General features: G+C 37.1%; 3 protein-coding genes across 7 annotated transcripts; 1 reads left to right on the top strand and 2 right to left on the bottom strand.

Annotated features, from left to right (window-relative positions):
* Positions 1–753: 753 nt before the first annotated feature.
* On the bottom strand, positions 754–2015 carry LOC129774682 (60S ribosomal protein L35a). Of its 2 annotated transcripts, none has more exons than XM_055778522.1 (3): positions 1889–2015; positions 923–1427; positions 754–856 (listed from the first exon to the last, which is right to left on the bottom strand). In XM_055778522.1, exons 2-3 carry the CDS (start codon positions 1415–1417, stop codon positions 833–835), a joined length of 519 nt encoding a protein of 172 aa, XP_055634497.1. In that variant the 5' UTR covers positions 1418–1427; positions 1889–2015; the 3' UTR covers positions 754–832. The 2 variants fall into 2 exon arrangements, with proteins under 2 accessions (XP_055634497.1, XP_055634498.1); XM_055778523.1 differs by lacking the exon at positions 1889–2015 and adding an exon at positions 1703–1862.
* Positions 2016–7829: 5814 nt separating this feature from the next.
* LOC129774681 (dnaJ homolog subfamily C member 3) lies at positions 7830–10502 on the bottom strand. Its single transcript, XM_055778521.1, has 3 exons — positions 10173–10502; positions 9751–9864; positions 7830–9508 (listed from the first exon to the last, which is right to left on the bottom strand). Exons 1-3 carry the CDS (start codon positions 10264–10266, stop codon positions 8226–8228), a joined length of 1491 nt encoding a protein of 496 aa, XP_055634496.1. The 5' UTR covers positions 10267–10502; the 3' UTR covers positions 7830–8225.
* Positions 10503–16539: 6037 nt separating this feature from the next.
* Positions 16540–19694, top strand: LOC129776764 (uncharacterized). Of its 4 annotated transcripts, none has more exons than XM_055782600.1 (4): positions 16540–16677; positions 16773–17017; positions 17076–17235; positions 17308–19694. In XM_055782600.1, exons 2-4 carry the CDS (start codon positions 16980–16982, stop codon positions 18088–18090), a joined length of 981 nt encoding a protein of 326 aa, XP_055638575.1. In that variant the 5' UTR covers positions 16540–16677; positions 16773–16979; the 3' UTR covers positions 18091–19694. The 4 variants fall into 4 exon arrangements, 3 of the variants coding, with proteins under 3 accessions (XP_055638575.1, XP_055638576.1, XP_055638574.1); XM_055782601.1 differs by lacking the exon at positions 16540–16677 and having other exon boundaries at positions 16731–16909; positions 16968–17017; XM_055782599.1 differs by lacking the exon at positions 16540–16677 and having other exon boundaries at positions 16731–17017.
* Positions 19695–20455: the final 761 nt, after the last annotated feature.

The following is a 20455-nucleotide window of genomic DNA, read 5'->3' as shown; positions in this document are numbered from 1 at the left end:
GATTATGCTCTCGAATTTCCTTCTTTGTTTCAACCATTGTCAATATTTATACAATTTTCACTACTGAAAGAGGTAAGAAAATAACGTGTTATATATAAAATTGCACAGAATTAAATTTCTTCCAAACTCATCGCAATCAAATAATCTTTAATGATTATAATATTGTATTTTATGGAAAGACTAGGTGTATATTTGTACGTTGGATCGACAATCACTCGGTCGATGCTATCGACTTGCTCGATGTCTATAATAGGACCCAATAATAGTAATGATCACAACTGAACGGATGATCATAATTGAATATACAAGATAATTACCGGTGTATAACTACCGATATTTTATCCATCTTCAAGAGACGACAAACTGTATTATGAGAGCCATTGCATTATCACAATTCTACTAAATTCCTTCTCAAATTTTCTTCCGTTAAAGTGAGCAGTTTAGTTGGCGACAACATTTCTAACAAAAGGTGTTTACAATGAATACGGCAGGAACCAGAGTGTATTGATCAGATTGACGAGTTGTTCATAGTTACTTGCAGATCACTGGCACTATGCGCTGCATGGACAAAAACAATAAACTGGACTTATCGTCCATTCCTTTACGAATTACCATGGTTTGTTTGACTGTAGCACAGAAACTCGCTTCTTCAGAAAACAAAATTCCAGCACACGATCACAAAACTTTTCCGCAACACACCTATTTTTGATATAAGTACATACGTTGTTTCTCCCAATCGATTTGTAAACCTCATAATTTTTCACTAGGAATGCCTCCCGTTTCTTTTATTTTAACCTCTTGTAAATTTACACGAAAAGTTTTTATTTTGAACTTAAATTCTGGATGGGTACAGCATCTGCAAAACGAAGAAAAAATTAATGTATAATATGTTCTCAAATCATGACTTCTCATTTCAACTCACTATCCTGATGCGATGTCCCATAGCATGACCTGGCAGATTTGTTCGGAATCGGGCCCGAACGCTACCGCTATTACCGTGCGAGCGAGTGATCTTACCCCAGATGGCGCGGATGTTAGACTTGTTCTCGGCATTTCCAGGAGCATTGCGCTTTGCCTTGCCACGGTAAACATAAACGCAGCGTTTGCCAATGTAGAAAAGAACATTTTTGCGATTGCGACATCCCTCAATCTTCAGAATGGCATGGTTCTCGTGTTGGTTACGCAGACCACGTTTGTATCCAGTAAATACGGCCTTAGCCCACAGACGACCGTAGCCTTTCTTTTGGTAAGGAAGAGCAGTTTTGGCAGTACGCTGTGCCTTTGCCTTGAGGATACGGGCCTTAATAGCTTCCTTGGTCTGGGAACTCTTCACACCCTTGGCGACGATTGGGGCTTCGGCAACTTTAGCCTTACCTCCTGCCTTCTTGGCGGCGGGTTTCTTTGCAGTATCGGCCATTTCGAACTAACTGAAAAAGGATTATTATATTTCAGTTCAGTCATTCAGACAATGATATAATTGAAAGTAAAACTGTTCATAGTGGAAAACACTTCTCGTTCAAGGTTATGGCACCCAAAATAACATGAAAACAAACTTCACTCTACTTCATATAAGCACAGTTCACATAAATTAAATTAGAAATATTGAGTATCTACAAAAGCACTATACACAAAGTAATTATTTCAACGCTTTTCTACATTCCGAATTCAGAAGACAACAAATTTTGACAGATCCAATGATCACCTTTACAGCTCCGCTGAAATTGCGATATCAACAATCCCAACTCTTCGAATTTCTCGAAACTTCCTCACAAATTGTTCCGAATAGCTGTCTCACTATGTTTTAAAATTATTATGCTACCATCAGAAACAGTTTTATTTTCAAAAATCACTAAACTTTATCAATATTTTACAAAAAGTTCGCGCATACCTCCGAGGAAATGTGTCTACTAGCACACACGATGCCGGAAAAAGAGAGAGGACGATCAAGAACTGTCAAATGGTAGACATTTTCTGCTACTTCCGCTACGAATAGCTGTCAGAGCAACTAGTTCTACTACTGCACAAATAGTGGAAAATTTGAATGCTTTATGAAAATATACACTGCGAAAAAAACTAATCTAAATTTCAAATATTGAGAATAACGGCTACTTTAAATTCACAGATCGATAGCAGTTAAGCTGGTCGTAAACCATTTGTTCGGAGGTCAAATATTTGATACTTTTTGACAGATTGCCCCTCTTCAATCATCAACAGTGGAAACAATGTCAAACTTCGAACATTGAAAAAAAATGTTACCATGTACCGACAGGTTCGAAGAACAGATCGAAAAAATATTTTAGACATCCATGAAATAAATGTTTACTTGTCGTGTTTTGTGTCGAATATATTTGATCAGTACACGTTGATCTAATTTTATCTGTCAGAATGAGTCAAATATTTGGCTTCGGTCAAACAGTGTATGAACATACCCAGGCCCCACTCAGTGTCACATTAGAGGCGATTGTAACCTGTAATTGGACATATCAACAATCACACCACAATGTGAAAAACAAGTTAAAACAGGAAAATCATTGAACATCTAACAAATAACCATTAGAAAAGTGTACAAAATACAAAATCTTAGAAAATTGTTGGAAAATGTTTGAAAACACTCCTTGAAATTTATCGTGGTGTAAAAACAAAGGATGTTTACAGAAATGTCCAATTAGAGGATCAAATGTCCAATTATTCGTCTCGCATTACAGGTCTGTCCAATTAGCTAGATTTCCAATTAGAGACGAATCACTGCACTTAAGGTGAAGTTGGAAGCTAGCCACAAATGGCTGCCACAATGGCGCTCATTTATATCAACTCCCTCTCTCACCCCTCGCCCGAAAATCAATAATTTTTCGAAACATCGTGAAGAAAATGGTCGTTTTCGCACACTTCCCATCAAATATAATCAACTGTCGCACTGTATAGTGAAAAACGTCGGAAAACTTGAGCTAGTGCTGTGAAAGTTAAATTTTCATTTTCCAATCTTCGGCAATGGTTTTGTTTGTATTGGTGAAAGCATCGTTATTTTTTCGACACTGATGCCGGACAACATCATCCAAACAGCTATGAAAACCACTCAATAAAATGTTAGTCCTGAGTCATAGTGTTTCATGTCATTAAAATAAATAGAATGAAATTGTGTTGATATCAATACAATTATTATTTCTACGTTTAATGGGTCTATAATGTAAGTTTTAGCAACTTTTACATTGGGTAAGAAAATTGTATTGCAGAGCTCGCAACACTGCCACAGCTGTCTATGCTTTCAAAAACAGTAAACGGAAAAGTATTACATTCAATCAAAATGCCTCGCCAACGAAGAGCGTTAAGGCTCTCCAACGTGAATATGTGAAAACAATACGATCAACGAAGGAAAACATTAAGGAATTATCAACTTCGAGTTACTATTCGGAAGAACTTGTTAATACCAAAAGGGCCCCAATTCGCATGTGTTATAAAATTGCTCATGTTACGCTGGCGTATAATCAGAATTTTACTTCATATGCAAATGCACCTTTTATATATATTTATATTTGCAATTGTTCATCGGAACATATCGTTCATACATTTTACTTTAGTATTGAATTGTAATTTTTTTCAAATTTACTCAAAGACTCGTGTCAATGTAGCGTCACACAGTCTGATAAGCGAATTGATCTATTTACGTGTGATTTGCTCTTCTCTCACAAACACTATTAACCCATTTTTACACGTTAGTTTACCTATACTACTGGCTAGCTTCCACCTTCACATTAAATGAACATATATCGACTGTCGTGCTCTGGAAAATCAGAAAAATTCCTGAGTTTTCCAAATTTAATCTATAAAACGATTTTATAAAAAACGCTTCAAATCATGTCATTAGGGATTTTATGTTGGAACCGACAATGAATGTATGTATAAATATATTTTTTTTCCTGAATTTTCGACACTATTGTCTCTCAGCTATGTGTAGGAGTCTGACGTCACAAAGTAGTAAAATAACTCTGCAGAATGATAATCATGTGATTTGTCTATTGAATTCTAAAGGAAAACAATATAGAGATAGTTTCAAAATCAAAACATGACTTGTGCACACACATTCATTTTAATCGCACTGACTTTGTTTGATAAAACTCTCGTAAACATTTTACTAAACAATGTCAAGAAAACGTTTGTTCCTTAGGTAGGAGAAAACAGTTGACAGATAGTCTAACGAAAAAAAAATCTACCAAATAATAGTTTGATGTAGGACTACGTCTAACCGGAAGATATATGGGGTGAAATGAAAATCTAGGCACTGAACATGTAGGAAAAAATGAAATATTTAGAACGCTTATAACTCGAGCATTGCTTAATAGATCTCAAAGATGTTCACATCAATCGATAGGGAATATTACTACACATTTATCCCAAAGAATAACATTGTGTTTTTCTGAGATAAACAATTTAATAATTGTGAAATGTCAAGTATTGTCGAAACGCGCTGAATTCCACGCTTTGATTGGCCCGATTTACGCTCCGACCAAATTGTACCGACCAAAAAAGCAACCAGAGTAACAGCGGAATACGGTTTTCCCAACACGGACTTTAAACCAAGGAGCCTGAGGAAATCGAAATTACTAATACTAGAGGTGAATAAATTTTATATTAAAAGCTTCTATAATAGAAAAATAATAGTTTTATACCCACATGCATTTTTGAACTTCGGAATGTGTTTTCGCAACACGGACTGCAAAAGCATTCCCCTTTATTCCGCGCGGCGAGTGAGGTGAGATGGCTCAAGATGGCAATTTGGGTCCCAAAATCGTATGTGTAATCTTCATCATATTAGAAGACACGAAGCCGGTTTCAAAATGTTAAAATTTGAATGAAAATTTCCACATTATGTTATTCAATTACTTGAAACGCGTACCTCTGATGTTCATTCAACCATATGGCTATTCATTTCCAACATTATTATTGAATCTTTTCATTATAATATAAAGTTGTCTTCATAAACAATTTTCGTGTGAGATTTTTTCACTACCTGCAATAAAGGAGTTTTCATTTGAATAGAATACTAATTTCCCAGCAAACATTAAATCGTATAACTTTGCACATGATAAGTTACATATAATCTCGTATCAAATCACAATCGCATAAAATATCAATCAAAATATCGATCATATAATCTAAAATCGCTTCTTCTTCTTGAATGGCGTTAACGTTCCCTTGTGGAACTTTTGCCGTCTCAACGTATGCATTAACTAGCGTCATTTATTAATACTTGGTCGAGATTTCTTAAGCCAAATAACACGCCTTGAATGTATTCCGAGGGGCAAGCTCTTGAATACGCATGACCACAGTGCAAGTCGAAGGAAATTTCTTTGACGAAAAATCCCCCGGCCAGAACGGGAATCGAACCCGAACACCCGGCATGATAATGTGAGACGCTAACCACTCGGCCACGGGTGAATCTAAAATCGCATAAAATGCAAAAACACGATTTTCCATGTCATCGATGGATTGAGTGGTAACGTTGTCGTATCAAATCGCATATCAGCCCAAAAAGCATCGCATATCGTTATATACGGCTATATATGCGTACAAAATATGGCATATACGTATATCGCCTCCACTTTTATGTGAATATGCTAGTTATCTGCATCATATATCATACAAATGTGTCTTGGTTGTATGTATATCGGGTTGATACGGGAAAGATAATTTTCATTCATAATTTTAATTTTAAAAACGTGCTCATCCCGCATGAAAATCAGTTATTCTTTGAGGCTCCCCTAAACTAGTAAACGAAGCTCAATGCCGTCAACGCGGATATGCGTTCAATGCGTAGGGGAAGACGGGGTAAGACCGCTCGGCTGGGTAAGACGGACCACTTCTGGTTTTATAAGAAATCCTCAGTATTTTGGCAAATATACTACGCTACGGAAGTCGTTGCAGATGCAATGGACGTTGGATAAGCTGAATATGGCTAAAGCGACAGTGGATAACGGCGTGTTCATCAGGACAGCATCAGTCAGTTTTGGAATTCCTAGAACCACCAACAAATCAAAGGCAGTAAATCTCCGACGATGAATCTCGGATCCATTGATCCAGTTTTTTCCACTACTCAGGAACAAGAACCGGTGGAGCATTTGCTACAGCTGGAGAATCGATTCTACGCCATCACAATGCGAGATATCAAGGAACTGGCATTCGAGCTGGCTGAACGAAACAACATATCGAATCGGAACTAGAAATACCTACTTCGGGGGCCACTAAGACTTCACGTGAACAGATTTTGAGAGATTTTAGACCCACGTCGATAATCTTCCTTATAGATTCCGATAATTTGGTGAATTTTTCACGAATATTTTCAAAACTCTGCATGTGGAATATGGATGGCCTTTTCAGAAGTTTGTGTGTAGTTTATGAACAAACCTAAACATTTAGTACCTCAGACAACACTGTTCCTGTTGTTTTTACTGGACTAAACTGTTTGAAAATAGTATCGCTGCGTCTACCCCGCGGGTGGTCCTTCTTACCCCGCCAGCAAAATAAAAAGCATTTTTTTATCATTTAAAAAAATAATGTAAAAACGTCAATACAAGTTATGCAACCAACAGTTACACATTTTTTAGTAGTAGATTGTTATATACTCAATGATATGTAGTACAACAAATAAGGGAAATCCTGACGGACGTTTAACTTAAAATTGGTTTTCTTAGGAGGGCGGTCTTACCCTGTCTCCTCCTATGTCAAAATTTAAACTGAGTGCCATAAGTTCAACAAATCAAGCAAATTCGCGGCTCGAGAAATACGTACTCTTGAGAGATGCTTTAACTTCAGACGGAAATAGAAGTCCACGATAAATGAAGGGAATGCCATATGTAAAAGGTAAACGTACGGTCAGACTCATTCGTTAAATTTACTTGTAACGATAAACGTAATCATTCACAATGCATGAATTGATCTAACATGGGATTTGTCTTCATTTACAAAGTAAATATATTGAATTCAATTGGATTCATCCAAAAATCTATTACCATTCTGGCTTAATAGAAACGCGACACGAAGCTCAGTGTGGTCAATGTCAAATTGCGTGGCACATTTGCACAACTCGATTGGATTTGACTCGATCGAATTACAGAATGAAAAATTGGGATCCATTCGGGTAATTCTGATTTACGAAATACGAATACGGGTGATTATCTGGACGACCGCCGAATCATAATTGAGGAGATACTAAGGATAATGGGTATATCCAAGGAAAGTGTTTGTCATATATTGGCTCCTATCACGTTAATCGAATCGAGCGCTCGCCCTATCACTTCCTTGCCGAACAAAATGGCATATTCTGTAAATCTATAAAATTTTATTGAATTGATGCTCTTGTTCGAACGGCAAATTGCATATTCTGAACTGTTTCTGAAATGTTTGCTAAGGCAAAATTTTGGGGATGCAAACCAAACCAAACAACTCGACAGCTTATAAAAGCGATTTGCCCGGTATCTTGAATAGTAAAATAGAGATAACGGTCAAAATATATTTGACTTGAATCGCACAATAAGATCTGGAGTTTAGAGGGACTGGATTGATTTGAGAACTGAACATGCGTAAGCTACTTCTGGGAAGGACACTGATGTCCGCTTGGAACTCATTCAAATGTAAATCGTTCATTAGATCCAATTAGCTAACGTTATTTCACTTCTGCATTTTGAGCATGGATTCACTTTTCAAAATAGTTCAGACAAAATGGAGGCTATAGGGGAATGAACTTTGTAGTAATAAGTCCCTATAGTAGAAAAAAATCAATATTGAAAGATCATGGGAATGGAAATTTCGAACATCATATTGATAGAAATAGTAAATTAATTTTATACTAATAATTTATTGTGATCAAAGTTCTTATTTACACTAGGTTGACTACCTCTTTAATCAGTTCTTCTGAGGGAGAAACGAGAAAATGTGGAAACTAATTCCGAATCACGTTTCCTGTACATTTCTGCATTCTTCCATCTTTTTGCAACTCATATCTCGCTAAGTGTTTTAAATTTAAAAAAAACTAGCAATGCCTCTAAATTCGACCGTAATCAAAACAATATATCTCAGTTGTTAGATAAACATGAAACTACAAATGTCTCAGTTGAAGTTGACAGAAATTAATAATAAATTAAAGCTGGCACTGTACGACATCAACAAGTGGACAGTTCAGAAAGTGTTAGGGAAATTAGAACATAATCTGTCCGCTAGATTTTACGATTGGCCTACGTGAAATGGAATTTGAACTGGAACGGCGACCCATGCTGGAAGTGATGGAAATGATTTCCACCGCCAAATCCGTTGCGAGTCGCTTCCGGATCCAATGGATCCTCACCCGCATCAAATTGCCTCCTCTTCTCCGGGTCTGTTAGTACCTCTTTGGCCGCCGCGATGTCGATGAACTTTTTCTCCGCGACCTTCTTCTCGTCGTTGTGGAAGTTATCAGGATGCCACTTTTGAGCCGCCTTCCGATATGCTTTAACTATTTCTTGTTTGGTAGCAGATCGCTTGACTCCTAGTATTTTGTAATAGTCGCGCCGTTCTGCTTGCTTCTGTAATCGCTGGGCCCGTTCGATGCCCTCTTTAGCTCGTTGGAAATTGTCGTTGATCTCTAACGCATCTCTGTACTGATTGATAGCATCATCGTACATTTCAGCACCAATAAGGGCCTCTGCTCGGTCACACATCACTTCTGGATCTTGATAAATGTCCAGTGCTTCTTTACAGCGCCCAACCGCCGGAGTAAACTGCTCATCTTTTACAAGACAGGAACAAAGCAGTTGCTTTCCATTATATACAATCATCGGAACGTTGGGTTCCAGTTTAACCAATTTTTCAGCATATTGCGTACAATCGGCGAATCTTCGTTCTTCCAAAGCTAACTGAGCGTCCGAATGGATTTTGTCAACTTTCTTTATTTTTTTGTAAAAAGGGAAGCAGTCTTTGTGTTCGGGATCAAGCTTCAAGCACTCGCGAATCTCCTTTAGTGCCGCCCCGGAATCTCCTAAATCATATAAAATCTTCGATAACTTATAGTATCCTTCCGTACTGTCTTGCGATAACCGATTGACAGATCGGAAATCACTAACTGCAGCCATTCTATCACCCAAACGAATGTAAGCCTGGGCTCTGGCTTCACGTATCTCCACCGACCAAGGACAAATCTCTAGGAGTTGACTTAACAGTGCTTGTGCCGTAGTGAAGTCTCCTCGTTGCATCACATCTTGACAGAGAGCCCACTGATCGCGGGCTGGATCGATTCTAGCGTAGTAATAGTTGATGTCGTGATTGTGCGGATCCATACGAAGCACATTCATAAGATCTATTTCGGCATTTTCGAAATCACCCATCTTCAGGTACACCTGGCCTCGCTGAGCACGAGCAGCCATGAAGTCCGGCTTTAGCTCGAGTACCCTCGAAAAATCATTGATGGCAAACTTAGACTTTCCAAGAGCCAGATAGACCGTGCCGCGTTTGAAGAACGTAAGGTAATTATTTGGGTCCCCCTCTGGAAATAAAAACATTATATGAGTCTACCACAAAAAATATTATAAGTTTACTATTGAATGGTTAATTTACAATAGAATGACTAATGCCATAACAATATCAATATTTAGTCACGTTTTATGGGGAACAATGCCTTTTCTGATAAAATACTAAACAATATCACACAAACGAAGAGTACGTGTTTCTATTTGAATGTTTTAGCATTAGTTATTTTTCTGCATTCAACAATTCATTTTAACTTACCAACAGCGGCATGGTAATGTGTGAGTGCATCTGAAAGCTGCCCTCTAGCTAGTAGATCTCGACCCATTTCCAAATGTCGATCGATTTCGGCCTGTGAAGCTGCTGATTTTGCACCTGGAATATATAATCATTAAAAACCTTATTATCTGAACTGAACGTTTTCCAGATATATTTTGCAAAATGAACTGCCGGATCCCGTAGATGCCTAAAATTGTTCACACAGTAAAATTTGATGGAATGATAGATATTAACAGATGTAGGGACACGTCATGGTCGTTTTGTCTGTGGACATTGCGGCACTTTAAATCAGGTGGTCACTATTTCACAGTAACACGAATGAGCATTTCCGTCGCTTAAGTAAAAAAACACAGATACACACTCCAACTGAATTACTAGTTACAGTAGCGAATAATTTTACTTACAATCGAAAAATGTTTCTATTATTAGAAACAGTAAAGCCGTGGTCAGCATTCGGCTATTGCTGAACTGGGACATTTCATAAATGTTTGGCAACATTTTTCTCCTCCTTCTTGTACCAGCTTGCCAGCTTTCTATAACGTACAACTTCGATATCACTCCGTACAGATAACTTAAAACTACGCGATCATATTTCTACACAACTTATTGTTACACAGCCTCAATTATATATGTAAGGATTTTGTTCGATTTCCTGCTTTTGTGATTGCTATTCTAGAGGACTGTTGAACTGACGTGTTGTTTAGATACTACAGAATGCAGATAAATGCTGGATCGAGCAGTTTTGACAATCATTGGATGTGGTCGACGCTGATTGGTTGGAAGTTTGATATGTCAGTTTGTTCACGGTTTTCAAATATAAGGTGTCATATTCCGGAAAATTGCATTGCACTTGCGCATGACGTTAATTATATCGGCGTCGCCACAAACACTGCAAAATATTAAAAAATACCACGTGATCAACAAATGCAAATAGTCGATGTTACGATTTGCTCCCATGGGCGAGTGGTTAGCGTCACACTTTATCATGCCGGAGGATCGAATTCGATTCCCATTCTGAATGGGAGTTCTTTCGTCAACGAAATTTCTTTCGACTTGCACTGTGGTCACGCGTATTCTGGAACTTGTCATTCAGAATACATTCAAGGCGTGTTATTTGTCCTTAAAATTCTTAACTAAGCATTAATAAAAATGACCCAAGTAATACCTACTTTGAGATAGCAACATACCCTTTAGGGACATTAGTGCCATTCTAGGTAAGCGACCATAAACGAATTTGTTTATGTTTTTTGTACGTATGAAATCGTTTTATTGTGGAAAATAGAATAATGATACAATCAAATGATAGCTGTGTGTGCTCCCCGATGAGAGTACGACAGATTTGATGATGTATTGTCTCAAACATATAGTCACCCCAGGCGTACGCTTAGCTGTGTCGGCGTAATGGCGGTGTAAAAGTCCGACATCACATATACCGTTGCTTAGCAACCGTTGGTCCTCGACTTCACTTTTATTAACAACGAGCACGAGGTAAGACTTTCCTGAATTAAGATAGCTACGCTAGGTGATTTCCCAACGAAGCGATATTCGAGTCACGCACAAGCTGTTCCATACTTATAACATTAAATGTTTACATTCAAATAAGTTTTCTACTTTCGGGAGTGAGCCTTGTTTTGTAGATTTTGATGCCGTGAGTTTGTTATTATTCACTGACTGATTTATGTTCCATGGCATAGTAAAAAAAAACTTCATACTTCAAAATATCCGCGTTGATGCCATTGAGCTTCGTATTACGGAATGGGGGAGTAGGCATGACAATTTGGGTTTGCGGAAGAAATGAACACAATTTAAAATAAAAATTATGAATGAAAATTATGTTTCCCAAATCAAATTAATGCTCTATGTAAATGAAAATCACTTTTTCTTGCAAGTAGTGAAAAAATATCATACAAAAATTGTGTCTAAAGATAATTTTTTATTATAATGGTAAGTATTTATTAGAATATCTGAAAATGCATAGCAAATAGTTTAAATTAGAGTAAAAACAACATACTTCTAGTATGTGAATAACGCCAAGAATAAATTTTCATTCAAATTTTAGCAATTTAAAACTGCCTCATGGCCGACTAATCTGATAGAGAATAGTTGGCCTCATACAAACTAATGTCGTATCCAGATGTCGATAGCATTCCGCCGTCAACGCAAATATTCAGCGCTTCATACACAACCAATTGAATTATGCATAACCAGAGAAGTAATTACCAAATATGCCCTGATTTTTGATAAATATTACTAAATATGAATCATTCTTTACTATACTAATTATTCACATATTCTACGAGAAAAATGGGTCAACACACTTTTTTATTCTTCCATTAACACTCTACAGCCCAAGCCCGTCTTTAGACGGGCTTCGCGAATTCTCTTTTCAAATTATTCAGACATCATTTTCAATGTTCACCCCCACAAGAACGTCTTTATAATATTTTCATCTATCACAAATACACATTGTTTTTATGCTGGCAGCTATCTGCTAGGAGTATTTTATGTTGGAAGTCGGAAATTTGAGATAAAAGTGGAGTAGGTTTGTTCAGATAAATAAAAACTTGGGCGGTAGAGGGTTAATTTGAGTTAGACTCATAAGTGTTTCTAGCTATAACAGAGCCGAAAAAAACAGGAAGTGGGTTATATCTGTGGTAAAACCGCAAGGGTGACGTAGGACTATCTTTGATTTAGTGATCATTTGTTTTTAGTTGCTTTTGAATCAATTCTGAATGAATGAATAAATGAATATCTGTGGAACTTCGAAAACGAGAGCGTTACGTTGAAGGCACAATATTCAGCAAAAAAAGCAATCACACGAAAGTTGTATAATACATAATACATTGCATAATTGTGATATGATTTGTATTCCACTTCCAATAGACAAAATAACTGTTGCATCAAATCAGTCTACATATTTTTTTGCGTTCGCTCATCCTTTCTCACAACACCCATTTCTCGTTTGAGAAATTGTTGAGTAAACAACGTTTGCCAGTGCGCGTAGAACGGGAATTCCTTCTTAGGATTCATTGCACCTCTAATAAATTGCCGAAAGACGTGGTCTTACATTGATCGCACTTGATTGAAAGATCACAAAACCAAATGTATTTGGTCGCAGTATTATATGGATAGAAAACATAATAAACTTTTTCGCTTGAATGTAATTTTCAATTCCAAGGGAATGATCGAATGCGTTTCAGTTCAAGTCAGGCCAGGTAATGAATCCCTTGATCCCTCACCATCCAGCTCGTCCAGCTCGTTCAGTAACGATGTTGTCTTGTCGATGTCCTCACGAGAAATGAATGCGTTTCACCATCAGAATATCGCTTAAGTATGCTTTTTGTTCGTGACTGAATCGAAAGAAGGTGTGGTTTACGATGGCTATTTGGAAGGCAAACTAGAGGCGAATGAACTCTTTGAGTTTGAAACTTTTGGCGACTGAGCAATAATTGATTGAAAATTATATGATTTTCGCGATGCGAAACATTTTCCATTGCGCGCGCATCTTGTATTCGATACGAAAATATTCTACTGATGGGGGAGAATAATCTTCAGAAGCTTTCCTGCTAATTAATTGCATTTGATTGAAAAATCACAAAACCAAATGTATTTGGTCGCAGCGTTATATGTTAGAAAACATAAAAAAAAACTCTTTCGCATTAATGTATTCTTCAATTCCCAGGGGAACTGGCAGTTTGTTTTTCAGCAACGATAATATTCTTCCGGAATCTTCTCGATGCTGGATGGCATCCAAACGAAAAAAAACTCCGCGCGTGTATGCGTGTGTGTGGCGGCTGCTCCGATCTCTTCCCGGGGAACCGTTTGTGGCATCACTCTCTTCCTGATGGATTCCCTTCTGGCCTAAGGTGCACAAACAGACTCTTGGTGACACCGTTCATCCGCGCTTTCATGATAAACGAAGAGCTTCACCACAACAGCGACAACATGCTCCAATCGCTGTTCAATTATAACTGAGTGGATTTCCGAGCGGCGCTCACTTATATACCGATTGGTGATTTCAATAGCCTGTTTTGAAAGCAATTTTAAGACTGTTGAAACAAGTTTTTGGATCAAAAAGTAACAAGTATATAACGCGTAGACATTTTATCTTTCGAATGAAGTGTTTATCATACCATTTCGTTCAGTTGTTTAGGAGCTATTAACGCTCAAAATCTCGGTCTCCGGCGTAACGCTTTCGTTTTCGAAACTTTGATTTTACACCCCGGTATAGAAATGAAAGACGTAGTCCTACGTCAAAACAAGCACAATGAGTCTTGTCAGCTTTTGGGGAAAGCCGTGCTCGCCCATGATTCTCCATAGCTGTCGTCGGTCGATTGTATCATGTGCGGAATTGAAGTCAACGAAGATGTGATGCGTAGGGACCTGATACTGGCGGCACTTTTGGAGGATCTGCCGCAGTGTAAAATTCTACAAATTCTCCAATTCTCCAAATTCTCTTCCAGGCGGCGCTTTTTTTCCCGAAAGAGATGTGGTTGGTGCCTTCGCTTCAGTGTGCATCGTTCCACGTTTTGTCGAGTCACTTGTTGCAGCATGGCTCATGCTGCATCCTTCTCGTTCAGGAGCGCTCGGTACTCGTCGTCAAACCATTCGTTCCGTTGTTCTCGTTGTTCATACCCGATGAGATATGTTCATGAATAAAAAATTTGAAATAAATTGGTTCAGAAGAACTTCAGATATCGTAAAGGCAAATTTGGAAAAATGTAAATTCGAGAAAAACGCGTTGAAAATTTTGAATGAAGGACCTACTAGATCAGATACCACGACACTAAAACATCTACAACTCGATAAATAATGAGAATTTCGGAAAATACTCCAAGGGCTAATTCTCGAATGTCTAACTTCAGAATTACTAGACTTGACCCCCTAAACCCTCCTATACTCACGCATAGGTCTGACAGACCAAGAATCAATGGCCGAATCAAATAAAACTGAATGAAGTTAAATAAAGCCTAACGCTTAAAACTACACAATAGCAATATTACAGACCCACCCACAGTCTGTGAGTATACGAGTTACAATTTTTCACGCGAGTATAGGAGAGTTATTGAATGCTTTATTAGCTCATATATAAACATCCACGAAGTTTGAATGAATCCTGATAGAATTCTGCTAAATCAATACACAATGGTTCGGGAGATGTATTTAAGTGGAAATTAGCATTTAGAGCTCGACAGTTATTCTCTAGACAAAAACTGTCTTCGACAAAGTTGTTACATACGATAGAGGGTCACCATGGAAAAAACTGTTTTTTTGCTCTAACTTTTATATTTCAAATTCTACATACAAACTGTCTACGAAAGACTTTCAGAGCTTACTAATACAAACATTTTGCGATGCAGAACTTGTCAATATCTCAACTTCACTCAAAGTTATTGATATTTCTTCCCAAAAAATAAGCTCTCTTCAATTGTTTGTCATTCTTTCTGGGGCCGACATAAACAAAGTTTATTGACGGCATTTGAAAGAGTATATTTAACTCTACATGATGTGTGACTTTCAACACTATGTTATTTTTTGTGTTCGAGTAAATTAAAATTGAAATCATGAGTTTTTGGGTAAAAAACATCAATAACTTTAAGTAGAAGATACTGACAAGTTCTACATCGCAAAAAGTTGGAATTGATAAGCTCTAAAAGTCATACGAAGACAGTTTTGATGGAGAATTTCAAATATAAAAATGAAACCAAAAAAACCCGTTTTTTCATGGTCACCCTAATGCAACTTAGAAAAAAAGCGCTAAATCAATTATATCAAAAGATAGAAAAAAGCTTTGTTCATCAAAGTTGTTTAAAATAACTGGGGCTACAACATTGTCGAACTATGCTTATCTCTATCTATAAAGATAAGAAAGTTAGATTTTTTTATTTTATCGAAAATTTTGGTCACACTATTTTTGATAACATAAAAATGAGCGCTCTATCATATGTAACAACTTTATTGAAGACAGTTTTTATCTAAAGAACAAATATCTCCCACAAAGTTGTTTCTGGCGCTTTCTATCTAAGTTGCATTAGGGTAACCATGAAAAACGGTTTTTTGCTTTAGCTTTTATATTTCAAATTCTACATCAAAACTGTCTTCGTACGATTTTTAGATCTTATCAATACCAACATTTTGCGATGCAGAACATGCCAATATCTAAATTTTACTCAAAGTTATTGATGTCTTTTTTACCCAAAAACTCATGATTTCAATTTCATTTTACTCAAACCCAAAAAATTAAATAGTTTTGAACATAACATATTATATAGAGTGAAATCTGTTCTTTCAAATTCCGTCAACAAACATTTTTTATGTTTGCCCCAGAAAGAATGACAAACAAATGAAAAGAGCATGTTTTTTGGGAAGAAATATCAATAACTTTGGGTGAAGTTGAGATATTGACAAGTTCTGCATCGCAAAATGTTTGTATTAGTAAGTTCTAAAAGTCTTCCGAAGATAGTTTGTATTTAGAATTTGAAATATAAAAGTTAGAGCAAAAAAACATTTTTTTTCATTATGACCCTAACGTAACTTAGGAAACATGCGCTATATCGGTTATTTCAAGAGATAGAAAAAAATGTTGTTTTACAAAGATATCTCAAATAACCGGCACTACAACATTGTCGAACTATGTTTACCTATATCTATAAAGATAAGAAAGTTATATTTTTTATTTCATCGACAATTTTGGTCACCCTATTTTTGATAACATAAAAATGAGCGCTCGATCGTATGTAACAACTTTGTCGAAGACAGTTTTTGTTTAGAGAATAACTGTCGAGCTCTAAATTCTATTTTCCACCTAAATGCATCTCCTGGACCATTGTGCAATAGTTTGCGCGAAATCCGCCATCAGCATGTTGGTCTTGTTAGCCAAGCTACTGATGTTCTTCTATATCGATAATTGTAAGCAGAAAAGTCTTAATACTTATTGCCTCAATGCTTTTGTGTATGTCTTACATTATCTATAATTTGGCGTTTTTCCTCTGTTCATTTTTAAGCAGAACAATTTTCGGATGATACCAAACATTATGGATTTTACAGTTGGGCTGCGATTAAATTTGATATCATATAACGAGATGAATAAAATAACATTCATCTACCACCTAATTTTCCACAAAATCAGTGTGGTTCCTTAGTACGTGTGTTCATATTGGGTTATTCTTCACACAATCATATTCCGAGATATTTCACAGCGTAGCCTTTTGATGCGCCTGGAGGATTGCAATAAAATATCTTTTCCGAAGTAATATTTGATCCACGAAGACAAGGACACGTTTACGACGTATTGCAAACATTTTAAGTCTTTTAGTAGATAATTGTCAAAGTACTCTTGATGAGATCAAACATTCTGTAGCTGCCGGTAAATTCGATCGTTTTGCGAACAAGTGCATAGAACACCAGGACATCCGGCCCTCAGCATCAGCTAATGTGTGTAACCGGTGGAACCACATTAAAATAAATGTATGTAAATGTAAGAATGCATTACGGCTCACTGTTTTTGTTTACAATACAATCTATACTCAATCGTTTTAGGACGCTATGGATATACCACTCCAACATAATTCTCACCCGAATATGGTTATGTTCGTTGACGAAGGAAGCACCGCAAAGGAATCAATTCGCTCAGATGGCATTCATAGTAGTAGTAAAAACATGTCAGTAGATCGATTATCGATAAGAGAGTATTACGCAATTATATCTCGGCTTCAGAGATTTTTTAGAAGTAGTCTAAACAAGAAATTAGAGCGCCCGAAAGAGTTCTACGTTTGCATTCACTGTGGCCATCCGATAAACGATGTTTTCGACATAGCATTCGTCGAACAGTGTCATTTGATATGTCTGTTCAAAATAAAATTCAAAAGCCTGCAAGACGAAGAAACAATTGCAAAGATACAGCTATTGAAAATTAATCTTTTCCAATCGTTCAAAAACAATAGAGTTAAGTTCAGACTGATTAAGACGTGCCCTCAGTTTAGATGCTTTCTGGAATCGCTGAGGTTGGAAGTAGATAACGCGAATTATACCACTGCTCTGATTTCGAAAATTAAGGATGCTGTGGAGCTAAGCGTGGAGAAAGTCTCTGAGCAATGCCCTTACTGTGGTTTGCAAATGGGTAATACAAAACTCATGTCTTATCATCAACAAAATCACGAGAGAACAATCGAGTTCCTTGGCCAAGAAGGGCAGAAAACTTATCTGCGTTTATCTGTTCGAATGAAACATAATGAGATTCTACAAACCAGGCGTGAATCTCACCGACCAAATTCATTCCGATGTTATATGAATAAGAAAAAAATTGTACCTAAGAAATGGTAACACTGGTACCTGAATGTTTTTTTATGCTTGTTCAAATGGAAACGTCTGTTTTGCTTGAAAAAAGTCCTGATTACTGAGATATTTATTTCATTAATTTTTTCTCCTTTTTATTGCAATCTGTTCATATAGGGGAAGTGGGGGCATAGTGGTCACCCTAAGGAATATGCCCATTTCCAGCGTCCACATACCGATTCAATTTCCGTTTCTCGAAGAATATCATAGTTCAACTCATTGTTGCTCAAGATAGCAAACGGCTTTTACTATAAAAAATTAAATAGTACATTTTTCATCATTAGAAAAAAGGTGAAAAATCGAACATTTTTTTTGCTTGGAAACAATGTAGTCACCTAGCGGCGGCAAAGTGGTCACTCGCACATATCAAGCTAAAGGGGATAGATTTATGCGCTTTTTTTTTTGTCAAAATTTTTAAAAATTCTCTGGCATACAAAAACGTAGTAAGAAACACATAACGTTCCGCATAATGTGCGATTCACATAGAACGTTACGGAGAAGAACGTCTACGTTTCGTCAACGTCTCCACCAATTCACACATGCAGTAAATACTTCCACCAGCCCGTCACGTCAAATGTCAAACGAATGGTTTATTTAATGTATTCATGGTGTCGCCATCTACAACAATTTTAAATTGCAATGCCCTCTTTCGAATCAGCATGCCTAGAATCAATCCTAAATTTTGAAAAATTCAATGAAAATCATTGAATTAAAATGCTTAAACCCCTTAGTCCGACCCTTATTCAACAATAATAATAAATAGAATAATTCTCTCAACTAGTCGCGAATGATTTTCACTCCGAAATTTGGAGGTAAGAGATATATTAGCATAAAAAGTACAGTAAGTTACTTATAATGCGATATGCTGAGGCACCACTCAGTGTCGCACTGGAGTCGATTCTGACCAGTAATTGGACATTAGCGACTGGTGGCGACTTTCGATGTGGGGCCATAATTTGGGCCCCGAACTCAATATTTACAAAAATGTCCAATTAAAGGTAAACATGTCTAATTAAACATGTTGCATCACAGATCTGTTCAATCAGCTGTTGTATGTGAATCGCACTTAATGAGGCTTCGTTTAGTTAGAGTGGCATATTTATCCAGGGTCAAAGTCACAAAAGGATCTTCTTCAAAAGCAGAATGTGATGCGGTATATCAGCTTTAGTAAACAGAATATTGTAAGTCGTTATTCACCTATTACCACTTTGTCCCCAAACATGAAAGTAATTTCTATGCTAATTAATTGCTGAGATCAAACAAAATATCTGTTTACCTCTTCTAGAATATGTGTACAGTCGACCAAACTGATGATTTGTCCAAAATATCAGATTGAATAAACTAAGGGCCTGATCACGAACAATACTGTCACAAACGCTTCCACGTCACTTACACTTCACTTAATCTTTTTGTGTCTATCATCATTGTCACGTGTAAAACTAAACTCCGTGAAGTGAAAGAGTTCATTCCCGTTTATAAGAGACATGTCAGCTGCATAGTTTCGGACGTTTGAACGTTATGTCGGTTGCATAATTTCGGACGTTTGAACGTTATGTAGGTAAAATTAATAAGAGTATGAGATAATATTCCATTCAATTGAACGTATGTTTTAGAATGACAAGTTTGCGGTTATACCTCGATGATTCGGTATTTCAATGCCAACCATTCGGACTCATTCCATGAATCATTTGCTTGGTGCGTTAGTTTGCTGAATCAAACGCTAGTTCAAAGATGAGGAGGAATACTTTTTTTTGACGTAGGACTACGTCTAACCGGAAGATATAGGGGGTGAAATGGAAATCTAGGCACTGAACAAGTAGGAAAAAATGCAAGATTTGGAACGCTTATAACTCGAGCATTTCTCAATAGATCGCAAATGTTTTTGCATCAATTGATAGGAAATATATCTACGCATCTATCATAACGAATAACATTTCATTTTTCTTGAGATAAATAATTGAATAATTGTGAAATATCAAGCATTCTCAAAATTCACTATGTGCCCATTTTTGATTGGTCCATTTTGTGCTCCTCAAATCGTACCGACCAAAACGGGCAACCAGAGCAGCAGCGAAATAGAATGAAGCACGATTGGAAAGGAAAAAGAAAAAAATGAACGAAACATTGGTCGCAGTCTCACACATGCGTAATTCTCGAGCCAGCCAGTCAGCTTAAAAATCCCCGCTCCGCTGCCGTAACGATCATTCTCATTCAAACCGTACACCACATCGGTTCGCATCACAACACATCAACAAACCAACCCAAGCACCCATGTCTGGACATGGTAAAGGAGGAAAAGTGAAGGGAAAGGCAAAATCCCGCTCGAACCGTGTTGATATGGAGTTCCCCGCAA

Source organism: Toxorhynchites rutilus, chromosome 3, assembly GCF_029784135.1.
Source record: "Toxorhynchites rutilus septentrionalis strain SRP chromosome 3, ASM2978413v1, whole genome shotgun sequence".
NCBI lineage: Eukaryota > Metazoa > Arthropoda > Insecta > Diptera > Culicidae > Toxorhynchites > Toxorhynchites rutilus.
Note: the sequence above shows the minus strand (reverse complement) of the source record. Positions and strands in the feature narration are given on the sequence as shown.

Bases quoted from the DNA above. Each gene is read 5' to 3' on its own strand.
- LOC129774681 (XM_055778521.1), bottom strand. From the start codon at position 10,266: ATGTTGCCAAACATTTATGAAATGTCCCAGTTCAGCAATAGCCGAATG. The intron at 9,865-10,172 runs GTAAGTAAAATT...TATATATTCCAG, and splicing joins AATAGAAACATTTTTCGATT to GTGCAAAATCAGCAGCTTCA. The intron at 9,509-9,750 runs GTAAGTTAAAAT...TTTTATTTCCAG, and splicing joins ACATTACCATGCCGCTGTTG to AGGGGGACCCAAATAATTAC.
- LOC129774682 (XM_055778522.1), bottom strand. From the start codon at position 1,417: ATGGCCGATACTGCAAAGAAACCCGCCGCCAAGAAGGCAGGAGGTAAG. The intron at 857-922 runs GTGAGTTGAAAT...TTCGTTTTGCAG, and splicing joins TGGGACATCGCATCAGGATA to ATGCTGTACCCATCCAGAAT.
- LOC129776764 (XM_055782600.1), top strand. From the start codon at position 16,980: ATGCGCCTGGAGGATTGCAATAAAATATCTTTTCCGAA. The intron at 17,018-17,075 runs GTAATATTTGAT...AAACATTTTAAG, and splicing joins AATAAAATATCTTTTCCGAA to TCTTTTAGTAGATAATTGTC. The intron at 17,236-17,307 runs GTATGTAAATGT...CAATCGTTTTAG, and splicing joins GGAACCACATTAAAATAAAT to GACGCTATGGATATACCACT.